Source organism: Coturnix japonica, chromosome 2 (genome assembly GCF_054131305.1).
Source record: "Coturnix japonica strain WE chromosome 2, WE-NBRP24, whole genome shotgun sequence".
Lineage (NCBI taxonomy): Eukaryota > Metazoa > Chordata > Aves > Galliformes > Phasianidae > Coturnix > Coturnix japonica.
In genome coordinates, this window is record NC_140664.1 from 121,202,248 (window position 1) to 121,225,877 (window position 23,630).

Sequence of the window (23,630 nt, forward strand, 5' to 3'; positions counted from 1 at the left end):
GTTGATGGAGCAATATTTCCACACATTTGCTGTTTTAAATTTAATTACTCATAGAGATGGGTATTATACCGAGGATGGGTTCATGGAGCAGATCTTGGTAGTCTTTACCAGCCTTAATGATTCTATGGATACCCTTGTGTCCAAACAGGTGTGTAACAAGAACAAGCATCCTACCCTTCCTCCAGCAGCCTTGGGCAGAAACCAGGCCCAGGTATCCACAGACCGTTGTGCTTCACAGGCATGTGGCTTCTTAGATCAGAGGAAACAAAGCACCCAACAGGAGAAGGAAATCTAACATCTGGGAGGTTATAATAGATCCTTCCCAGCACATCTGCCAGCCCCAGTGTCAGTGAAAGGCAACAAACACATGGCACCAGTCCTGGCGTGGAAGGGATGTGTCACTGCAAGAGGAGTAGGAGGGAAATAAAGCGAGCTGACAGCTCACATCCTGTGCCATAATCCTAGAAATTGTTAATATTTACAAAATTAACAACTGATATAAGCGACGACAGTCTCACTCCTCCTGGTTGTCATGAGAATATTAACAGTTACCACCCGCTCTGAACAGGAAGAATTACCCATCTCCAAGGCGCCTGCTGCTCACACCAGCAGGACATGGACCTCTTCCACCTGCAGGATGGCACTGAGCTGGGGCTGTCTTCAACCCTGTCCATCAGGAGGGCTACGTGAGGCAGCACAGGGTTAACAGACACCATGAGCACAAGAGCACTGCAGATGCAGATGCTCGTTAGGGTTTCAGGCGTCATTTTGCCCCGTCATTAGTAGGAACACTCATCCCCCCTGGGCCACTCTTTGCACAGACACAGTGTGCCAGTTTTTCAGTAATCCAGTAAAAAATGTGTTTGTTAGGGTGCACTGTATGCAAAAAGATTGCCAAACCCTTTCCAGTTCACTGCATGCAAAATCTAAATAGAGAATTACCTGCGCTGTTGTTTTCAAAGAGCTCCCCAGTGCTGGAGAGCTATGAAAAGCAAATTTCCTTCCAAAGGAGCAATTTTCTCTCCTTGAAGTGGCATGTTCTTGGCTGTAGGAGAGGCTTGCCCACAGAGGCAGCCTGAATGAGTGCCTGTGGAGGACTGGATGGCAAAAAAAGTTACTTCCAAGGACCGTGAGGCAGCTACTGTCAATTAGGGCAATAAAATACTGAAATATAGTGACCGGAGTAGAAAAGAGCTGCCTTTACTGAGCTCTGTGCTCATAACAACTTCTCATAGTGCCCCAGGGTTCATGGGCAGAAGCCTCAATGTGACGGAGCTTCTGGAGCAGTGACTGCAGGAACCACCTGAGGGACCTTCATGAGCGGTGGTGCTCTGTATTGGCTCACTGCAGTTAAGAGGCAGCATCTTCTCTGAAAGAGTGGTCAGGCACTGGAGCGGGCTGCCCAGGGAGGTGGTGGAGCCACCGTTACTGCAGTTGTCCAAGAAATATGTAGATGTGGTACTAATGGACATGGTTTAGTGACCTATATATATAGCGGGCAGGTGGGCGGCTGGAGCACAGCATCCTAGAGGTCTTTTCCAACCTTAACAATTCCATGATTTTATGATTCTGTCTCCTTTCCTTAAAGTGCAGCAGGGAAGGAAATGTGACCCAGTAAAATGAAACAAGTGTTTTTTAACTATTAAAAAAGCAACAACTCCAGAGAACAGATATATCACACCATCAAACTCGCCTGAAAACCATTGTGTGGTTTGCTCTAAGAAGCTGGCTGTCTTTTAGAAACACCAAAACATTACCATGTTCCATCCCAGATGATTTTCTTTTCTTCCCTGCTCCTTTTATTCTGCCCCGATCCGCTGCAGAGCGCCCATTTTGTTTTCTGTTTGTAAAGCTTTCCGCATTTCAGTTTTACGTCTTCTTCTCAGATCATTATCTTATTTTTTCATCTTCCTTTTCAAGAACCTTCTCTTTTCCCCATCTGCCACCATCTTCCGTATAATATTTCTCCCTTTAGGGTTTCTTTTATCCTTCTCATCTTTACGCTTTTCACTTACTCTTCCCCAGACCCCTCTTTCTTGCTTTTGCTTGTCAAAACTGCGTTCCTTCATGGGGGAAGAAGTGGGAAGGCTGGGTGGATTATGTTTTTGACTGTGAAAAGCCACGAATGCTCCGATCAATACTTGAGAAGTACTGCAGGGGAGAGCCTGCACGATGCCTTCCACATTTGTGAAATTTGCAACAGCAGTTAATGAAAGTCTGACTAATCCTTCAAAATCAGAAGTGTATTTAAAGCGGCGCGATTGCTTCCCACAAACAACATTATCAAGCCTTCCTGAGCAAGCTTTGATTTCTATGTTAGAGACCCTACTCCGTGATCTGAAGCTATTGTAGGAGCCACTTCAGCCCTTCCCAATAGGTGCGCCCTTGGCATTTGTTTTGTTCCAAAAGGAATTTGCAACAGTAGTTTTGGGATCTTCTGACATTTCACTGACATTTCTTCAAGGTTTTTTGTAGCACCAGTATTACTGTCATTAGATACCCTTGTGTTTTAATGCCTACATCTAGATTTCATTGTGTGCACTCTAGCAGGTGGCCAACTCAGCCCCTCAATGGCTGTTTCAGTTGGAACTGTTACCCGAGACAGATCACTCAGGAGGTTTGGAAATCCTCTGCAGAGTTTGCAATAGATAAAATTGACTATTCCTGACAAGTCTATTATTTTCAACCGTTTTCCATCTGCCTATCAAGGCTGCCTCGTTCTTCTGAAGTACCAAAGACCACTTAAAATGTCTCTAAAGCTTGAAGCCAACTTCCTATCCCTGCGTGCCAATTCAAAAAATCTGTTGCAAAATATATGTATGTCAATACATTCATTCCCAGCCTAAGACAAGCATTTATTACTTAAATGCCAGGGTAGCCTTGAACACCCTCAAGAGGTTGGTGGTTGTAAGAGTCTTTAGATGCAAAATGTATCATTTCCAGCACGAGCTATTTATAACCTTTTCTACTCTTATTTAATACAACAGTATTCTGGGCATGTTTCCTGGCTTGCTGGCCAGACAGCATCAGAAATTCAGCAGTGGATTGTTCAAGTATGAAATCCATGGAAATAGGGAGCAGGAAGGTCCTGACTGGAGCAACCCAGTTCCTGCTCCTTGAGATGCTTGGTTAGATTTTGCTCTTGCAAGACTAAAACCATTCGAAAACCACTGTCTGTATTATTATTTTTCCCTCACACTGATAAGACCCGAAGCTGTTTCAGATGTTAAACAATTTGTTGTTTAATCGCTTCACAACTGCAGCCTCTGAGCTTGGTTGTGGTGCGGGTTTTGTACGGATAAATATAGCACCTGTGGCATTTTCAACAGCCATTTGGAACAGCTCTTCAGTACAGCATTTTCATGGCAGAGATTAAACACATTATTTGGGTCTTCTGCTTTAAAAAAAAATTGCTTTAAAAAATTGGCAGAAGTACCATCTTCTTCAAATGAGAAAGCTCACTTTCCCCAAACTGAGGCTGGCAATTGGCAGCTCCTTACAAAGATAAGGTTTTTTTTTCTTTCCTCTTTCTCTTCCCTTACTCTCTGGTTTCAAAATAACCTCCAAGGCAAAAATGCAGGGCACAGCCATGGGAAAAAATAAATTGAAACTGATTAAAAATGTTACATCCTCGAACAGAAGGCTTTAAATTTTAACTAACTCACATCAGACAAAATGTCATTATATTCCTATGGAAGAAAGGAACGCATCGCAGGAAACGGGACACGTGCATTCTTCATGAACGTTGCTGCTCCGAAGTCCTACTGAAGAAATCAAAGCGCAGTACAAATAGAGACCTTTATTAAAATCGTTTGGAATATGATGTGAAATTTAATATCGTATAATATAGGTGCAAAACCCTGATATTAACAGGATGTGATACATGTGAACAGAGGGCATTAACATGTGTATAAATAGAAAAGCTAAAATGTGTTTGACAGTGATATATTAAATGGCTACATAAATGTGACCGTAATTAGGAGACTATGTAATTTGGTATTCCTTAAGCAGTATCCTCTAAAGCAGCACACGCGGTAAATTGCTTTTACCTCTAGTCTCTGCTTCCTTACAATATGAGTAATAGGAGATGTGCTGGAATATTATAGGCACATGCAAAAGAAACGTAAAAAAATATATAAAACCAGAGGCACAAGCTGGAGACTCATTTGTTCCTGGCTGCGAGAGGCTTACGGCTGATCTTCTTTGACTTGTCATTGTTCTTCTTCGGAGGTTCAGGGTTCGCTTGCATGTGTCTGCCATAAAGACTGCAAGGAAGTGAGACAAAGAACATTTGTTATCAAACCATTAAATATAAGCTTTTGATCTGCGTTGTGTTCAATGAGACATATGGTTACTAGAAATAAAAAACCACGGAAGGTCATTACATTTATTTCATCTCAATACATTGATTCCTCTGTAAGTTCTCATGCTGCAGTCCGTATTACCAGTCTGTTTGTGACTTACCAGAGTAACACCAGGAGGAGCAGGGGCCTTTGGAGCAATCAGCTCTGCCTTCAGAAACTAGCAGCCTTTCCTTGGCAGTTATGGAACTGAAGCACAGAGCGCTGTGACGACGCATATTCAAGTCGACAATGACAAAAATTGGGTTGAGCTGGAGAGATAGAGTGCTCTCTTAAAGCAAAGTGAGCATCATCCCTAACCAGAAAACCCAAGGGCTTGATAATGTGACAGAGAGCAATAGTGTCACAGCCTTCTTTGCTGCTCACACATGATTGATAGTACTGGGACAGCTACCAACACATCACTGCCATATTAGTAAGTACCACTGATTAAATGTTGACAAAGTATCCTACAATTAAGACAGCAAGCATTCATAGCAATGCTAAATAGACTACACGGCTGAGAGGATCTTGCTAAATATCACATAGTAATTAATAGATAATTTATGAGTAATCCTAACGAAACTAAATTAAAAGCACCAAAAATAAGCACAGCTCAAACCTAACTTCCCTTCTTCGCACACAGTGCTTTCTGAAGATGCACTATGCGGGGGTGTCAGTGTACCCAGAAGGGAGCAGGGACAGGTCTTGTTTCTGCTCATTCAACTGTACAAACAGCTGGAATGGTGACACAAACACTGACATCCCCCTGGAAGGTGTCCCCCTGCTAACAGCTCACCTTCGTGCCACATTCGGCTGTTGCCGAAGAGGCTGAGCACTGACTTCTGCAACCTGAGAGGATTGCTGCTGCTGCTGCTGAAGAAGGTAAAGGTGCAGGTCCCTTGTGTCACTACACTTTTGGCACTCAGCTTCATAGTTCTGCAGTGGCTAATGGCCCAAGTGTGTAACCCAGAGATAAAGCAACTCTTTACCTGAGTCACCTTTTCTACTTTCCAGGCTGAAACTACTTTCAGAAGCAGAGGAATTGCCCAGCTTCTTAGACAGGGCCTGGTGGACTACGTGGCCAACTTCATGCATTGAACAAGGATCCAAAGAGACAGAGATACCCTTGAGTTACCACGCTACACAGTGTGGCTCTGGTGGAGCTATTTATGGCAGGCACAGAGAGGTTGTAGCTGCTGGAGCTGGGAGGTTAAAACCTCGCACCTGCTCTGAGCTTTATTGTGCAGCACCTGGAGGATACTTCAGCCTCGGGGTTCTTGGATTGCATAATGGGATTAGAGCTTCTGGCAGAGCACTGAGGAGAGGCAGTGCTCGTTTTCACCTTCTCAGCAACTGCAGCTGTACATCATGCTGCTGAGCAGGCTGCTGTCAAGGCGCACTGTGCCCAAAACAGCCCTGCTCAAGGAAAATACAGCTGTAAACTAAGACATTGCTTCACCTTACTGAACTGTTATGTATGCCATCACCTGCTGTCAGTGAGAAATCAGATCCCATTTCCTGAGGAACACACAGAGAGCCCTGAACCTCTGTGATAACCATGGGCTGTCTGTTAGCTAGAATACACATATTTTCCTTTTTGTAAGATACACAGCCCCAGTAGCACAAGGCTGTACTTCATCCCAGTACAGCACATATACCAATCAAATATCTGTCCTAAATACCCATCCCATTTTGCAAGACATTAAGCGAACTGGGGGAGGGAAGACAGGGGAGGAGATGTTTTTGTATCAGGAAATACTATCATAGATGAGCACAGAACTATTTCAGCTGTCATTCACAGAGGTTGTCTCGTCAGAAACTGATCCAGGGTAGAAAGAGTCCAGGGACAAGAAGGGTCTTTTTCTCAACAATATGCAGCACAGCATTAGAGCCGCTGTCAGCAATGATTTCCTGACTGTGAGAAGTTAGCATCAGAGAAGTGGAAATAGACACTGCTCCAATCTGTGAACCAAGAGTTAGTTAAACACTAAATTAACATTCAAGCTGGTTTTTGGCTCTGGAGAAATAACAGTACATTGGAGTGTAATGTGAGGTTTTTCATATAATAAGAAGGTTCCCGTGAGGGACTTCAGTAACTGAATTAACAGAGAATCCACTCATCCACTGCATGTGAGCACAGCTTCCTCCCCCAGCAGACTGGAGCAGAAGTCCATTGTTGCTGTTCCGTGTCTTCAGCCTACTGCTGCCCACAGCTCCTTCATCCCGTTAATGCCAATCCAGAAAGGACAATAAGGCTTTAGTGTTTTCCTTGGGTTTTATGCCTTTTTTTTTGCTCAGGTTCCACTTTCTTATTTTTCTTTGGAAACTTGATGTGAGTTTCCCACTCAGGAACCCTTTTGGCATCCATTATCTCTCTCATTTTCTGCTTTCTCAGTGTAAATTCTCAAGCTGGTGGACTGGCAGGGCTCAGATTAGCAAACTATTTCTGAAAACAGAAGGTTTGGTGGGCCTTCTACTGACTTCATGAATGCTTATGAACTGGAAGAACTGACTATGGACAATTCTGAATCATCTCTGAAGTTCCAGTCAGGTCTCCTTGGGCAACATCTTTTGACTGTGAAGTGAGGCCCAGCAGCTGCTGCACGTGTTAAGTGATAAAACCCCCAATTTTCCTGTCAGAACTTCTGGTTGCAGTTTTGCTCTGGTACTTGCTCCCTATGATATTTAGCACTAGGGGTGCTGCAGTGATTCCCTCTCCATCCCCACGCAAATAGTACATTCGCACTAGTAGATCTGCATGAGTCGCAGCACTTTAATGTTCTTTTTGCTTATTCTCAAGGCGTGGGCACCCAAACATCATCCAGGAGAGTAATTATTTGGTTCGAAATAAACAAATCAAAGACATCTACTTAGGTTTCTCTGGCAAAATTTCAAGTAAGTTTCAGCTGCATGATGCTGTCTCAGCTGAAGATAAATGCTTTACAATCTATCACAGCAGTCTGCTACGCAAAGAGCAAGGATCAGACGTATTTTGATTGTATAAGCCTGCACAGACAGGGACTCTCTCTCTTGTGTTTGCACACATCAAATACAAGGAGACATATGGTGTCACAACAACATTTAAATACAATAATGACTGTGATAATGCCGCTGGGACAGAACTTGCCTTCTGTCACACTAGGGAAAAGAGAATTCTGGATTTCCAGTGAACTTCTAGTAGAATGACAGGCACCACTTTTATAGCTCCCGAGGAGAAAAAAACAACAGAAAAAGCCAACAACAGAAAGCCCTAATTGAACTGATCCATGCAGAGAACTAACCAAACTGCATGAGAACCTAAAACCCTTTGGCTGTAATAGGTGTGGAGTTCATACATAGATTTTGATACCTTCTGGAATTGAACAGACACAGAAACCGCAGCATATGTAAGTCACTGCCTGTCAGCCAAACTGTAATGGTGTATAATTCTGCTCTGCCATTGCTGTGGAGTCAAACATGGGCTGACACACGTGCACACTGCCCTTGGCTCATCAGGTCAGCCCCAAACATGCCTGTAGACAGCCCTGCAGCCTGGCTGATGGGCAGCAAGCTGCTGAGAGCTGGCACCTTGATGTGGCTCTTTGCATGTTGAGACCCTCAGCATTGGCAGATTAGCTCAATAAACAGAGAGCAACACTGAGGCTGACTGTGCCTACTGTTTTCAGTCACAGTGGTGAGGTAAAGGCTATTAATATCTACATGGCACCTTCATACTTGGTATTTTGGAACACCACCAGTTGATGAGGCTGGTACAGCTCCAGGAAGCTCACAGTGCACACCTCGCAACCCAAAGCCTGGGCTGAAGAATAAAATGTGGAGTGCAAACAAATGCTTGAGGTATTTGCAGTTTGCAGCAGTTGGGAGCTGGTTAGCACAACCACAGCTCACAAAATATTGAATTGCTGTACAATTAGCAGCTACAGCTGCATTGCATGTTGCCTTGCTGTTGTGCTGAAGTGAAAGGGGAGATTAAATGCAAGTCAGAAAATGCAGAACGTCCCCAGATAGAGATTTCTGGTTGCTTTCTTTCCTTGTATTACATTTTTTCAAAGCAAACATCTCTCACAAACATAAATGTTTCTTTTTATGCAAATATAAACAAAATCTCCCTGCATTCTTTGCCTGCCCCGTTAACAAATGCAAGCACTAAGGCTGCTGCAGCAAAACTAACAATATCAAGTGGGAAAGACACTCATTAAACTTCATCATTCTGTCGACTTTAATGATGCTTTTACTTAATAAAAATTCCCTGAGCAGTTGCAAGGATATTAGGCAAGGCCTTTGGTTATGTATCAGGGGTCTAAGCTGTCACTAGCAAGCATGCAGTTCAGGAGGGGCATTCCCAGGGGGAAAGAGTGAATACAGCTTTCTTGTAATAAATTTAGAGAGAATCAATAACCACAGCCTGCCACATTACTTAAGCACTTAGGAAAGTGGGTGATCCTTCTAAATTAAACTACAAATTGCTAAATGTTGCAGTTTACAGTATAAACTCAGCCATGGAGCCTTGCAACTCTACAGCATGCAGCCTTACTACCAAACCTCTGGATTTAAAACCCACAGAGTTCCAAAAGTGTCATTTCCAGAAGCTCCCTTCAGTACAATTTTCTCCAGTATTTCTCCCTTGTACGAGACAACGCGCACCAGCTGAGGCTGCATATGATGAGTGAACTAGTGTGGATGAGTAAACTAGTGTCACGTGTTGGATGCACACATTGCTTGAGTTTAAGCAGTTTGAAACGGGATTACAAGGCCAGCCATAAAAATACATTGCTCGTTCTGTCTGTAAGAGAGCTAACAGGGTGAGTATGAAGAATAAAAAGGACAGGTACAGTTAGATAAGATTTTGGAGGGACACTATCTATCTTCAGATACATTCTGTAAGCTGAGAAACACACATGAAACATCCCAGTGCTGCTCAATTTTCAACATCAGTTATTTACAGTGAGCTCTGCAGTACGGACCCCAAGCTCACCTTCTGAACCAGCCACAGCATCACAAAAGACCACAATCTGAAAGTACTGCAAGATTGATACACTTAGTTGCTTAGCCTGCAATAGTTTAAACTCTCCAGCACTCACTGCAAGAGGCCTTTGCCCAGGCAGCCTTTGCACAGCTCGCTGCTCCCATGGTGTGCTCCCCCTGTGACTGAGCCTGGTCTTTTCCGTGCTGGGAGCTGCTAACACATCACCTCCTCAAACACGTCTTCTCCCAGGGTGGAGACAGATGCAGGAGTTCAATGTGCCACTGATGTGCCCACGAGGGAAAACAGTTGTGTGTATGTGTGAAGATTACTTTGCGAGTATTGGGTAATTCTGGTAGCTTATTTTTATTCTGACTTATTTTTATAAGTAACTCACTCATAAAACTTGGTGGCTTATTTTTATTCTGTAACGTAAGTCAAATGATTTAAATGAAGAGAATCATTCCATGGGTAAGTGAAATAAAGATCTGGCTACCTTGAACACTTGGATGGCAAGCTGCTGTTTTAGGATTCTTCATAAAGAAGCACAGACAAGAATGACTTGTTTTATTCAGCTAATTTTTTACCCCTTGTTTGCGAGTGCTTTGGGAGCAGATGGCAGCAGTGTCAGAGATGTTCATCATCTGAAGCTTTCTGTGAGTTCCTTCAAAACAAAAATCAGATTTGGCCTGTCATCTGTTTGTATGCCAGCTCACTCTTCATGCCCAGACACTCTGGTGGCACTCACTGTGAGCGGGGTGCTTCCACTTGCCTGCTGCTGGCTCAGAGAGCCTGGGCCGTTCAGCCTCAACACGCTGTACAGCTGCTCCAGTGCTGCCAGGTCTTCCTCTGCTCCCTGCTCTCACTCCTTAATACTTTAAACTGGCTCAAACCTCCAGAGCCCCAAGTAATCTTTATAACCCAAAGCCTCTGAAAAAATTACCTGGGCATCACCCTCCCCTGCACCCCCAAATCCTGCACCATGCTTTCAAATGAGACCTTCCGCATCAGCAGACAGAGCAGAGGATCCATGTGCTCTCTATGGTCTTCCTCAGCTGCCTTCACCACAGAAATCTCTCGGGGTGCCCGGCCACCTCTCCCCAGCATGGGCTGTTCTGTCCTGCCAGGCAGCCCCAGCTCTTCAGGGAAGAGCACAGTGTTGTTCATGATGCTGCTGTACCACATAGACGAACAACGAGAGGAAGCAGCCTGTGCCCAGTGGGGGCATATCTCTCCCAGTATCTGAATCACGGCATTAGGCCACAGGCTAAAACACAGGCCATGCTGAAACAGTCCATTTCAGCTCTTGTTTGTAGCAAGAGTAGGATTTGGAGGAATCAGGATGGGTGCAGACCTGTCTGTCCAAGCCCATGGGACACTCACAATGGAGATCTTGCTGACAAAGCCAGGGAACAGAGAGCTTTCCAGCTTACCAAATGTAAAGGGCTGCTGCGAAGCGCTCAGTTGCTATGTGCTGCTACAGCTTTCCACGGACTAGGGTGGACAGTGGGCAGTGAGCTGACACACAAACACTCGCATTTAGGTATTTCAAAATGCTAGAGAAACCACTCCCTCTCTGCTCCCACTTTGCACACAAGCTGTTAGCTGCGTTACTTTATAGACTCAGCTGAGTCACACAGCTCAACATTGACTTATTGTGAATTCCTGCCTAAAAAACACTCCAAAGCTCAATAAGCAAAGTACTCCACCAGAACCGTCCTGTGGCTCACCGTCTTAATCACCTTAGAACGTGCACCCTCAAGACAAACCCATCCATCCTGTGTCTCCCACCAACCAGACCTGACATTTTTTCACTTCACTATTCAGTCCCACAGCACAACCTTCTGCCAGCTCCCTCAGCCCCCATCTCCACTTCACAACTGCTGTGCCTGCCGTATACCTTCAGAAGAGATTCAGTCTCTACTTGCCGTGTTTCTGATGCTGTTTACCTACAAGCTACTGACAGAGATGGACCCTGACTACCTGGACCTCTGGCTTAGCTCAGAAGCTCAGCCGCATGTTGCCCCTCACAATAGCACTATCAGTTTTGCCGTGACTCTGCAGCAGCCCAAACTGCAATCAGGAAGGGAACACAGTCCTAAAGATACATTAGGCAGTTATTTCAGAGACATGTTACATGCAGGGAGATCTGAAGAAACAGACATCTGCTTTCCTATAGGGCTAGCTGTTGCAGAATGATCTTAATTCTGCCAGACATGTCAGCTCTTAAAATGGTGAATTTAATCCCCACTTCTTTGAACTCTTGCACATTAAGGAGAACTTCATTTTTCCCCAAAAGGAATTCCAAGTAGATGTTAGGCACCCCTTAATTAATATATAGTGATTATATATATAAAAAGGAACTCCTCATCCTCTCTGAGGCCAGCAGCCTTTTGAAACAAGTACTTCACATGAGAGTCGTGTTACAGGAGCACAGCTGGAAGCTCACTGAAGCTTCACATACACAAAAAGTCTTTTTTCAAGGAAAATGTACAGGCCAAGATTTGCACAACTGGATAAAGACCTCATACATCCAACTTGAAAGACGTTATACAAGATCCAGCTTTTGGCAGAGTGGTTTTTGAATGCACATAGATTGCTGGTATTTGTCTTCTGAGGCACTGGACATGGTGCAGGAAGCACACTGGCTTACAGCACTCACCTTGCTTGAGCCAAATGAACACAATCTCCCTCACTCCTCTGTTACCTGAACGTTGCTGTTCACTGGCATTCTTTGTGCTTAAACAAACCAGTGCTCATTTTCCTTTTTGAATCCTACACTAAGGGGATTGCTGCTCAGTTAGATCTCCTTATATAATCTTTATTATTGATTTACTACATATATTTTACTGTGCATCTAATTGACATTAAAGAAAAGGAAAACAGAGAGTAAAAATAGCTAAGTGCAAACCAAGGAACTTTCCTTAAGTTACTCTGTGTCTGGCAGGTATGTGTTTTTTTTCTTAGTAACTAGACAAAGTGTACCAATAAGAGGTAGAGAACAGGCACTCTGGGGAAATACTGATGCATGATCTTCTTTTTTTTCTCTTCTTTCTTCTTTAAACAAATATTGAAGTTCCTGAGTTAATCTAAGCCTGCTCAGCAGCACACCAAGGATGGCTGATTTCATTGGCAAAAGCAGGGAGAAGATTGAGAAGACCATAATTCTCCATACATAGGGTTTATATTGCTGCCCTGCTCTGCTGGGCTGGCGTGTGCATCTACTTTCATCACCCCTTGTATCTGCAGGGCCTGCTGCCTCATTACTGCTCAAAATAGACAAAAAGTCTGAACAGTGATGAACTCCATCAATGTAATACACATGAACCACCACTCCTGAGGGCCTCAAAGGCAAAGGACTAAGCCTGGTCCTATTTCACAACACACTTGGGTGACTCAATGCAAGAAACTCAAGCTCCAGGGAACCATGGCATAAAGGTGGCATAGGATTTGTTATGGGATGCTTAGAGGGAGACTGGGGGATTGAGCAAAAGTATTTAAGGATAATATAGGACTCAATAGATGTTTAAGAGAAGGGTCAAGAGAGTGGAAGGCAGGAATCTATCTAGATGGGAGAGAGAAAGTTCAGGGAAATGAAGGGGTTTCCAGGTGGGGAATAAATGAGGCCAGTCATGTGCGAGCAAGAGGCTGGTCAGCACACTTGTTTAGGCAAGCCCTGTGGCAAATTGCCTCCATTTTGCCCTATCTAAACTCTATTTTCTGTTCTGAAAGCATGCGTGCATAATCCATCAGAAAACTCCAGGCTTGATTAGCTTGTCTCTAAGTTGAGCCCAGTGCCGGATACTGGAGTGACAAAGGGCCTGGGATGTGCTCCTAGAAAATCTGAGGGGCTGGATGTTGGAGGCAGTGGGTCTGGAGACTTGATAACCCAGAACACCAAGACTGATGGAGCCAGATACTAAAAAGAGCTGGAAATAGGGTCTTCCTTGAGTATTCCCGTGTCAGGCTATTGCCTGCCATTTCTGAGTTTGTGTGGGTGTCTGTTTGTGGCTGGCCATGTCTATACATTATCTGTGCATATAAATACTCCAGATTTGAGGTTAGTTTTGATACTGGCAGGACAATAGAAGATGTAAGAGAAGCAGCTGCTCGCTGCTACCAATACAGTACAATACTGTACTGATACAGACTGGCTCCTCCAGTCCACTGGGTAGAGCTGTTCAAAAGCACTACTGGAAAAAAGGTGAAGAAATGAGAAAACTCCCCCATTTTTTAAAAGACCATTATAAAGAGAAAAGAGTAAAGAGTGGAACTACAAAAGACCATTTTGTTCCCACGCCTGAGATGCTGCACATCACAGACAATTCAATTGCACTCGGTCACCTCAGCTGGCTTTATTCAACTCATGTTGAATATACCTTTCAGAAAGGCTGTTCCAGGGGAAACCTCTTAGATTCAATTTTTGAACATGTGAAACAGGCCATCATGGACTGAATTTCCTAGTGAAATCTATTTCCAAAATACAGACCTTCACAAACCCCTGGCCAACACTGGCACATATGAATGGCAGTCACCTTTCAGATGCTCTGACAAGCCCTCAGACAGGTCCGCATACATACAAAAGAGCAAGAGGATTCAAAGCCAATTTAAACATAGTTTTTGCTACTCATGTTATATGCTGGAAAGCCAGAGATCACAAGTTCCTGTTATGGAAGCAAAAATTACCAACACGTTGGTTTCCCAGTTAAATACTTCTACTGCAGAAGACCAAAGATGATCATACAGATACCACAGAATAAAGTGATACAGAACATTCAATTATTTTTCCAGCCAACTTTGAACAAAGCATCACACTATTTGTATCTGGCAATCCATGACTAGGTCTTACACAACTCTTTGGTGTTTTTCCATGGCTATAACTGTGCAGACAAAGCTATTCCAGAATCTTTTCAGGTGGGACCTATGTTATGAGGCAGCCAATAATCTTGATGGTAACGCTGCAATGAAAATGTCGCTTAGTGTAATGAGCAGAAATCATAAGTTAAGCCCCCAGCTGCCTTTCTATTATTTTTCATTACAATCTTTCTGGGTATGTTATGTTTCAAGAGTACTCAGGGAATTACACCTAACTAGGTGCACTAGTCAGCTCTTCATTACTCAGACCATACAGAAACTGAGCCATCAGCAAACAGAACCACAAGAGGTACCACAGGACACTAACATTTGTTTTGAACATTTACCTTTCTATTTATTTATTTTTTTAAAATCTTGTCCTCTTTCTTAAAGATCTCTTCAGTGAAACAAACTTATCTGCAGTTGAAGGGTCCTCTGAAACAATAGGGAAATCACGTAATATGTTTTCATGCCACCAGCACCTTGAGAGAAGGACTGGGCTGCCTAGAAACCAATTGAAACCAACTTAGCTACCAGAAACCAATTGTAATATACTCCTCTTCTCCTGATGGCAATATTTTTCGTTTATTTTTTTCTCCACAGTGCTGGATGAGGTAGGTGACACAAGAAGTGAATTCTTATCTCTGCTCCACTGCAGGTTTTTCCAGTGGCTTCCTTCCCTCTTGCAAAGTAAGAAGTTGGCCATGCCTTTGGAAAGCAACAGTTACATCTTCTTAAAAAGCCCCTTGGAAAGGAAAGCCATGGTCAGAAAAGACTGAGTTCTGATGCCATTAAGTCTATCCTGTTCCACGAGCTGCTGTTTCGAGATACACAGAGGGAAGCCTTCTGAAAGGCTTTGTTCTTCCTTGATGCCCACTTAAGTGAAATAGCAACATTCAGTCAACCTGATTTTGGTCTCAAGAGAAACAGAATAAATTTTGCTTCTGATTTCAGTGGGTGCAAGGTTTGGCCCTTCGTGCCATGTTAATTATGTACATGACAACTGAAGATCCACTAGTGCACACTGCACAGGAAAGGATTTCCTGTGAGACAGCCTCACCAGTCTTCTCAAAAATCACCTAACTTTCCTACTTCAGCACTCTGCTGAGTTTAGAAAATGTAAAGATCTTCTGGCTAGGAATTATGATAGAGATTTCATCATGATCTGTACTGTTATTACTGCTAGCAACTTGGAAAATCTTGGAAACTGTGCCAAACTCTTCCTGTGATGCTAGTCAAACAGCACATTCTTGATCATTTAAATCATCTGCTCATGGCCATTACTATGAAGCTTTTCAGTGCAAAGTCATAGTGCACTTGCAGTACTGCTCACAAACCCCAGACTTCACAGCAATACATGAAGAACACTGACTATGGCTATGAACACTGGAATGAAAACGATGTCTTTTCATCAAGTGTTTGTAATAGCTAGGGGCACTGAGTCACTCTGTAAATTCCTTAATGCACGCAATAACCAAAATAGTTTCTCTTACAAGGAAGGTAGGCTTATGCATACCAGTATGATGTAGTTTTGCTGAATGTCTTTTTGCTGTAGGTAGGCAGCACTCATACTAAATTGTTGGTGCTTACGCATGGTCATGAGTTAAAGGAACAAATATGGAACTTAAAAAAGGTCAGGAGCTACTTTGCTTGGTCATCAGACATTTGCAAAAGGCACCCACAGGAGACTTGAAAAGCAGTGCAAAATAAAGCGAGGGCTCCATCTGCTTCTGGGCAAGATAAAAAGGAAAACGGTGCTGAAACTGTCTGTGCTATTACTCAGAGGGTGGTGAGGCACTGGCACAGCTGCCCAGATTGCCAAGGATGCTCCATCCATGGAGATGCACAAAGTTGAGATGGATGAGGTCCTGGGCAGCCTAATCAAGCCTGAACCACGTTGGAAAGTGCACTGCAGAGACATCAGATGTGATCCTTTGACTGACTACTGTCCTTACCTCTTAGTTTCTCAGCATTCAGGCTACTAACTTGCTTGCAAAATCCCATTCCAAACATGTAAGGTAGCAAACAGGTGCCCCCTTACTTGGGAAAACATCCTGGCATGTGGCATGGAGCTGATTTACGAGAAAAGCTGGTTCAGAAATGGGAAAAGCAAAGCAGAAAAAAGATTTGTCAACATCTCTCTGTCACTGAGAAAGTACTTCATTAGCTTGTCAATTGCACAGTGTCTAGGAGATACATTTATTGACAACTCACTGCCAATCGATCCAACATCTATATAAAGCTCTTATGCAACAAGCATGCTGACTGACATGGTTGTGAGATCTACAGAGAACTAATAGCTTTAGTAAGCCTCAAATTGCTCTAATTCCTAAACAAAATGAAATCAGAAGTGTTGAAACCCCACCAACATCTCAGCAGCTATACCATATTCACTGCTTACAGCATAACATTTTAAAGTAAGATTCATTTTTGATACAATTCATAGGTGGAGTATGAATCTATGGTGGATAAATGTCCTTATGTAAAACATTGTTCTCCACTTCTGTAATTGTTTCTGCTTACTGGATTACTTATGAAATAGAGCTGGCATTTTCTGCTCCCTCTGTGCAGTGGGAAAGTGCTCAGGATGTGAAACACTGTGCATCAACCAGCAGCTTGGCATGTCCAGTCCCCCAGTCCTTGATCAGGTTGTGATAACGCTGCAAATGGCTAATTGATCCTGCAGTGGCTGTGATGACTGACAGTTACTTCACACAGACATCAGCACACACTCCCCTAACCTTTACTTGCTCTGCTTTGTCTACCTGTTTTATCACTTCATGATAAGGCAGCATCAAAAGCAGCAGGAATAACCTATTCTGGCATCTCCATCTGGCACTATATATCAGAATTGTGCTGCTCTGGTGGATTAGTTTCAGATCCCTGTTGGCAGATCAAAGGCAGCAATAATAACCACAAATCAATTCCTCTTTATGGCCTAAAACATCTTCTCTCTTACATGGGATGCCTAATTTCTTCACCACCCTAGAGCCCTTATAAATACTGACTTTGCCTAGACACAACAGTTCTGTGCAGATCTTCAGGCACTAGAGAATTTGGCAATGGTGCTTTTGGAAGCTTTCACCTGTTCACTGACAAACAAAATGAGCATCATCAGTATCAAGAGGCTCATTGAGATTGAACACTTGAGTCTCTGAGAGTCACAGAGCTGTTTGGTGCCAAAGAGAGGGCATATAAAAAGATGGCTTGCTTCCTTCAGTCTCATCCTGTGTAATTTATTGCACAGCACCCACTCCTGAGGTATCGCTGTACTCTCACTGAAGCACCTTGGCTGCTGTCAGCTCACTGTTCAGCACTCTGAGCTGCCACAGGATGCCTCTAGTGCATGCTCCTCTGCTGAACACCAAAGTGTGGCTCCTAATGGTGCTGCCAGACAATCTACCCACTTGATCAGCCCCTGCACTAGGAAACATGTCCCTCAAGAAAGAGGATTAGTAGGGTTCATGATCTACGTAGCTGCTGTAACATATGGTGGACATATGATTCCTTTTGCAACGTCTGCGCTTGCATTCCTGAGACTGCACTTGAATTCTGGGCGCTCACATGTTGGCTCTCAGTTAAGGGTGCTGAGGGTTAAAATATAACTCCTTGGATAGGATTTAGCTCTCTGCCTGGCTATGCTTTACTGTCAAAATGAGATTTCTGCTGCAAGAAAAGCAGCTTTTGGTTGTTCCCTCTCCATAACATCTTCACATTGACAAAGACAAAGCTGTATTTACCATGATGTGGTCAGGCAGTTCCCTCAGACTGAACTCACACAAAGATATTGTGGTAAAAACTATCTGTACCTTGGATTTGACAGCAGAACAGCTATTATGCTGTGAGAGATATGCCTGCATGGGCAGTGAAGATAAACTCTTGCCTTTATCTTTCTTTACGTCTTCCAGGCTGGTTTGAACTATGTCTCGAAAGAGACTGCAATATAATCTGGGGATTTCAACAGTTCAACACTCCTACATTTTTCCTAAAGTGAAACCTGGAGATGGACAGTGAAAATCATAACTGCTTAAAGATCACTGGAAATGCTCAAGAAAACAAATCAATTAAAGCAAACAGTCAGAAATCCTTTGCTGCTAATGCAGTCTGCAAAGCCCAGAAAGGCCTAGTATTTCAGGGCTCCCAGACAAGGCCCCAAAGCACATTTCAACCTAGAATTCTCTGGAATACAAATATAAAGGAACTCGATATTAACATTTTTCATTACTCAGTTATTAAGATGCAGTTCCACATGATTGACTGTTTATTGCCGGCTTATTTTTTTTGCTGTACACATAAAACTAGAACATTGTCTCAACATATGGAAAATGTGGATAGTACATATTGCTCATAGCTGCATATAATTTTAAGAACTGTAACTGTACTATTTCTAGATAATTTTAAAACTATGACAAAGATGCATGCTATTGAAGAAAAATGGCAAGACTATAAAAAGTAACATGGGTTTGAGTCAATAACGTACTGAGAGTATCATTTTTTCCTTAGAGTATGATTCTTTTTTACGTGCTGGGGTAACTAGGAAGTCAGGAAGATTAAGCAAAGATCAAGAAAAAAAGATGATCCTCTTCCTCCCCCTTCTATACTGAGCTCGGGAAAGATCCTAAAAGAAAAAAAATTAACACAGGCAGTTTCTAAGACAGTTCAATAAACCTCGGGGAAGGCCTAAGTGTCAAATTTGCCTTCCTGGTAGCACCTAAAGCACCGCTACTAAAGCAATACAATAAAGTTTATGAACTTGTCTTTACTGCTACATAATTTATCTTTGAGAAATGGTTCTATGGCAAACAACTGCTCTCTATGAATCTCTCTGGGGTTTCAATGGGCTGCAGTTTTTATCACAGCAAGTAAACCGGATCAAGATTGAACACCAAGCTGAAATATATATCACCATGTTATTTTTATTTAATGTAAGATACTTAATTCAGAAGTTAAACGCTACTATACTCAAGTAAGTGTTTTCTTATGATCTATGCCAACCTTCCAGCGAAAGCCTTTTAGAAATACTTCACTGAAGATCAGAAGAAATGATCCAGAATCATTCATGTTTTCCTATTTAAGAAAGTTCTTGTTTTCTTATTATTAGCTCTCCATATTAAAACAAAACAAAAGAAGCCATTACAGTTTCAAAATAAACTTACCAAAACCTAACCACCACAAGCAACGGTTTGCTGACTTTACTTCTTTACTTGTTCTAATGGTTATAGTGTAGACTGCTCAGACCTCTTTCCAGTAGAATATACACAATCCGTGGAAAACCTGTCTTTCAGATCAGCAAATTAACATGGTATGAGTAAAAAGGTGTAGTTACGTAGAAGAACATGCATGCATGTTGTAAACTCTCCATTTCCACTTAAAGCCCTGGATTACACTCAAAGCTGACAAAAACAACGGTGAGGAAGCAGTGTGATGGAAGAGAGCCACAGAAAAATGGTCAGCCTGGTCTAATACCTGCCAAAGAGGTATTATGGCAGTGTGTGTAACAGCTATGAAAGAAAACCTCAGTGCATTCTGGAAAAAGAAAACATGGGGACTGACAGCCTAAGAGTACAGGAGGGATAGTTTTCATCCCTGGACGTTGTGATTCTTGGCCAAGTGGAATTTCTCAGTGTTTGTCTGTAACGAGATAATTTCAGAATGCTGGATTACATGATGAATTCCCACATTTCAGGGAATGTTCTTGGCAACTGGCAATGTCATATTGATTTTGGTGAAAACAAGAAAATGAAAAGGGAAAGGTATATATATACACATGGCCCGTGAGTTTGTGACCTCTTGCATTTAGTTAGTAGATGCAGCTGCCTCAGACATCCAAGTTTGTGGTTAATGGTCTATAGATCAAAAAGCCAAGGTATGGCTGCCAATCTTATCAGCATTAACTATTCCCATCTTTCCTCCTCTATCTTTGCAGCTCTCGTTCCCAGTACACGTTAGAAATGATCATACGTGGAACAAATTGCCTCAGGGTGAGGCAGAAAGTAAGAGCTAGGCAGATGATGGAAGAGAGGAAGGAGGAGCAATGAGGACAAAAGAAGAATGGACATACAGAGCTTCATGCACAGAAAAGCAGTTGACCTTGGCATGGGAAAAAGAACATGATGGTGGTATTCTGTAAGAAACATACAGGCAACTCTTACCTTGGTGAAGAAAAGAAGCGTGGAGTAAGTGAAAGAACAGATGAGAGTTCAGATCGTATTAATTGAGGGAGCCCTTTATAGTGCAGGACAGAAGAACATGGGCGCCCTTGATTGGCACGAGGAACAGACCCCCCAGACACTGTGGAAGTTCTCCTTACTCTATGGTTTTCAGTACTGTGACTTCAAGACCAAGAACATCCAGTATGAGCACAGACTTCAGGAGACCCTTTCCTGTTTAAACGTACACAGTGCTTGTCACTTCTACACATTCATCTTTCGGTCACATTAGCACCATTAATGAAAAAATAAATGTTGCAAAAGGAAAGTATTAGCACAGTCCACGCCAAGGACATTAATTTAAAAAATGCTTTTTACTTTGTATCAGAGCAGTCATATATCTTGGTCTTGAGCAGTTCTTAGCCCTGTCCAGATTCTGATTCCACATTACAGAGACAAACTCTGTCCTGACTCTCCTTCCATGATTAATTGACTTGACATCTTTAGTGCTGGACCGGACCCACTTGATGGGCTTCACATATTAAATAAAAGACAGTAATTCTTATTAAAGCAAAATGAGCTTTTTGGTGCAAATCATGGATAGTGACTTCAATATGAAGTACAGACACAAGACAGAAAGAAGTGAGACCACGGTTACTCCTCACAGTTTCCCTGGCATTTTCAGAACAGGAGGGGAAACAAGCAACCACCCAGACAGGAGAGGTGCCGAGGGACACCTTGGGGATGAGCTACACAGGCAAACACACTGTAGGTCATTTCCAGGCAGAGGGCACTTCACCCACTCGAGTGACGATGCCCATCCCCTATGGCATGCACTGTGAAGTCCCTGCCTGCCTGGCGGGATTCTTGCAGACATCAGATGCTAACTGAGCATTACCAAAGCCTGAGCTGATATTCTCTTCAAAATTCCTCCGTTCTCCACTTTCTTGGTCACTATGGCAACGACCATCATCCTGTGAACAGCACCACCCAACTTCTCATGCACTTATTAATCTCAGCCATTTTCAGAAATTGCCTCTTTTTCCTGTACAACGTTTCTAAAAACCGAGTTTTACTCCACACTGATGTCACCAAAGCTGTGGCACGGTTCCTCCACCTCCTGCTGCAAACCCACAGCCGCCCCCAGTGCAGTCCCATGCATGGTTATGGAAAAGAGACAAAATCACAAACAACCACGGAGCATATTTTGTAGTATTTCCAGGTAGACCAGACACAGGCGATGCCCTCTGCAGGAAAACATTGGCTCCTATGAGCAACTTTCCCTTTTAAAAGCTCTCCCTGCCAACTAAAGATGCTGACGATCAGCTGCAGACAGTCAAAATAAAGGCAGCAAGGCAAGGACAAAATAGCAAAGCTTTACTCCAAGCTAGATCTTTTGCAAGAAACATCTCCCTTACTTTCTGTTTTGTTTAACTGGGCCCCAACTATAGCTTATTATTTCTTACGTTATATCCACTCCAGCCTGTGAGAGACACAAGATTTCATTTAACTTGACTCTCTCCTTTACTACGTTCTTCAGATACTATTTCAGCGAAGGAACCGGTAATTTCAGATCAGAAACACACACCCTTTCTCAACGATTGCTTTGGAAATTATTTGTAGTAAGGAGGAAATTATTTGTAGTAAGAAATTATTTGTAGTAAGGCTGTGAGTGCATTGCTTAATTCAGGCAGAACAAAGAAGCAGAGGACATGGGCTCACAGCTCCATGATAAAATAAAGATGTCTTTTTTAAAGGAGTCCATTAGTTTCTGCAAACATTAGTTTAACGGCACTTACGCATATACGTATGAAAACTCTACATGCTACAGTGGGAGATCTGCAACATCTCTCAATACACGGGAGAAAACATTTAATTTCAAAAGGAAAAAGTCCTTTTGGTTGAGGCAGTATATAATTTTCCACAGACAAATGTGTTCATCTAAGCTCAACCTACATGTCTCCGTACCTTATGCTCACATTTTCTCTCACTGCATTCAATACATTAAGTGCTGCCTAACTCCCACCTCCTAAATTCAGGGAAAAAAAAATAAAAAATCATTTCTCCTTAAAAGAAAACATCCTTTGAAATAGAATGTACTCTTGTTGCTATAGCCTATGAATTAGAAGCTGAAACTGGCCATTCGTTAACACCTGTAAAGTGTCAACAATGTGTGGAACGCTGCTGTAAGGAACCTTTCCCAAGCAGAGGGCAGGGCATGCACCCTGATCCTCTAGAGAAGGCTCCAGAGAGCACAGCTGTGTGAGAGCCTTGTGCAGCACTCAGAACAAGCCGGGCTTTTATCCTGCACTGGCTCACCTTTGCTAAGTGGCAAATTAAAGGCCGGCCCGCAGTGCTGCCAAGGGTTTGGCAGCCCTGCACACTTTCATCCATCTACATAAAGGCAAGATCCTGCAAATGCTCCATCTTGGAAAAAAATATTATTCAAATGTTTTGAAGGAGGTGCACATCTCAGCAACACAGCGGTATTAAAAGAAGTGCAGCTCACCCAGAACAGATTTGGTGAACGCAAAATGAAATCAAGGAAACACAGAGTCCTAAGAAAAGAACAAATAAGAAAATATTATTTGGGTTGTGAATTTGACTTTTGCCCATCATCCCTCTCTCCCAAGTACAAACTGGGTAAGGAAGGAACAGGCAGCTAATGGCTTTTTATATCCCATTTTTTCATCATTTGGTGCTTTTACTAAATCCTTTTCTTTTCTGCTTTTGCTGCACTTCCTCCCTACCTCTCCTCTTTGCCTAATCAGCTGATTCTCCTCATTTATCTTCCCTGTCGAGAAGTGGAGCTGTTCCTTTTTTTCTTGCCTTTCCAGTCTGTAAGACTTTCCTTTCTTACCGGTCTTCCTTCTTTACTACTTTTCTGCTTTCTTTCTTCCCTCCTGTGTTTTTCATCACATTATTTATTTATTTATTTTAAATGTAGGATGCTCATCTTTTCACCTGTGCTCTTTTTTTGCCTCGCAGGTGGTTGGATCTGAATAGGAGGGACTCAGTTTTGAGACATTTAATACAGAACCGAATGGACTCTTTCCTTAGTATTTTCCTCAGCAGATGGACAGTCTTCACACAGAGGGGATCTGCTACAGCGTATCTTAAGATGTTTCCTGGAATCTCATAAAATTGTTCCAAAAAAACGATCAAATTTAAGGATTTAAAAGGATTTCATGTTAAACTTTTCATACACGACTTTATGGGAACTGCAGTAAGCTCCCATTTTTCCCTTAAAAAGTAAGCATGGAGTAACAGTTATTACTGACATCTGTCATATTTTTATAGGTATTGAATACCTTTATAAAA

The 23,630-nt window shown here is 42.7% G+C and overlaps 1 protein-coding gene across 5 annotated transcripts in view; it reads right to left on the reverse strand.

Moving 5' to 3' along the window:
* Positions 1-3,784: 3,784 nt before the first annotated feature.
* The window catches only part of RSU1 (Ras suppressor protein 1), a 90,339-nt gene continuing 70,493 nt past the window's right edge, over positions 3,785-23,630 (reverse strand). For all 5 annotated transcript variants that reach the window (XR_014943071.1, XR_014943072.1, XM_085538651.1 and 2 more), the window contains one exon: positions 3,785-4,265. Coding sequence is in view for 3 of the 5 variants with exons in the window: in XM_085538651.1 (XP_085394777.1) it covers positions 4,163-4,265 (103 nt within the window). In the remaining 2 variants the exon portion in view is untranslated. The remainder of the gene's footprint in view (positions 4,266-23,630) is intronic.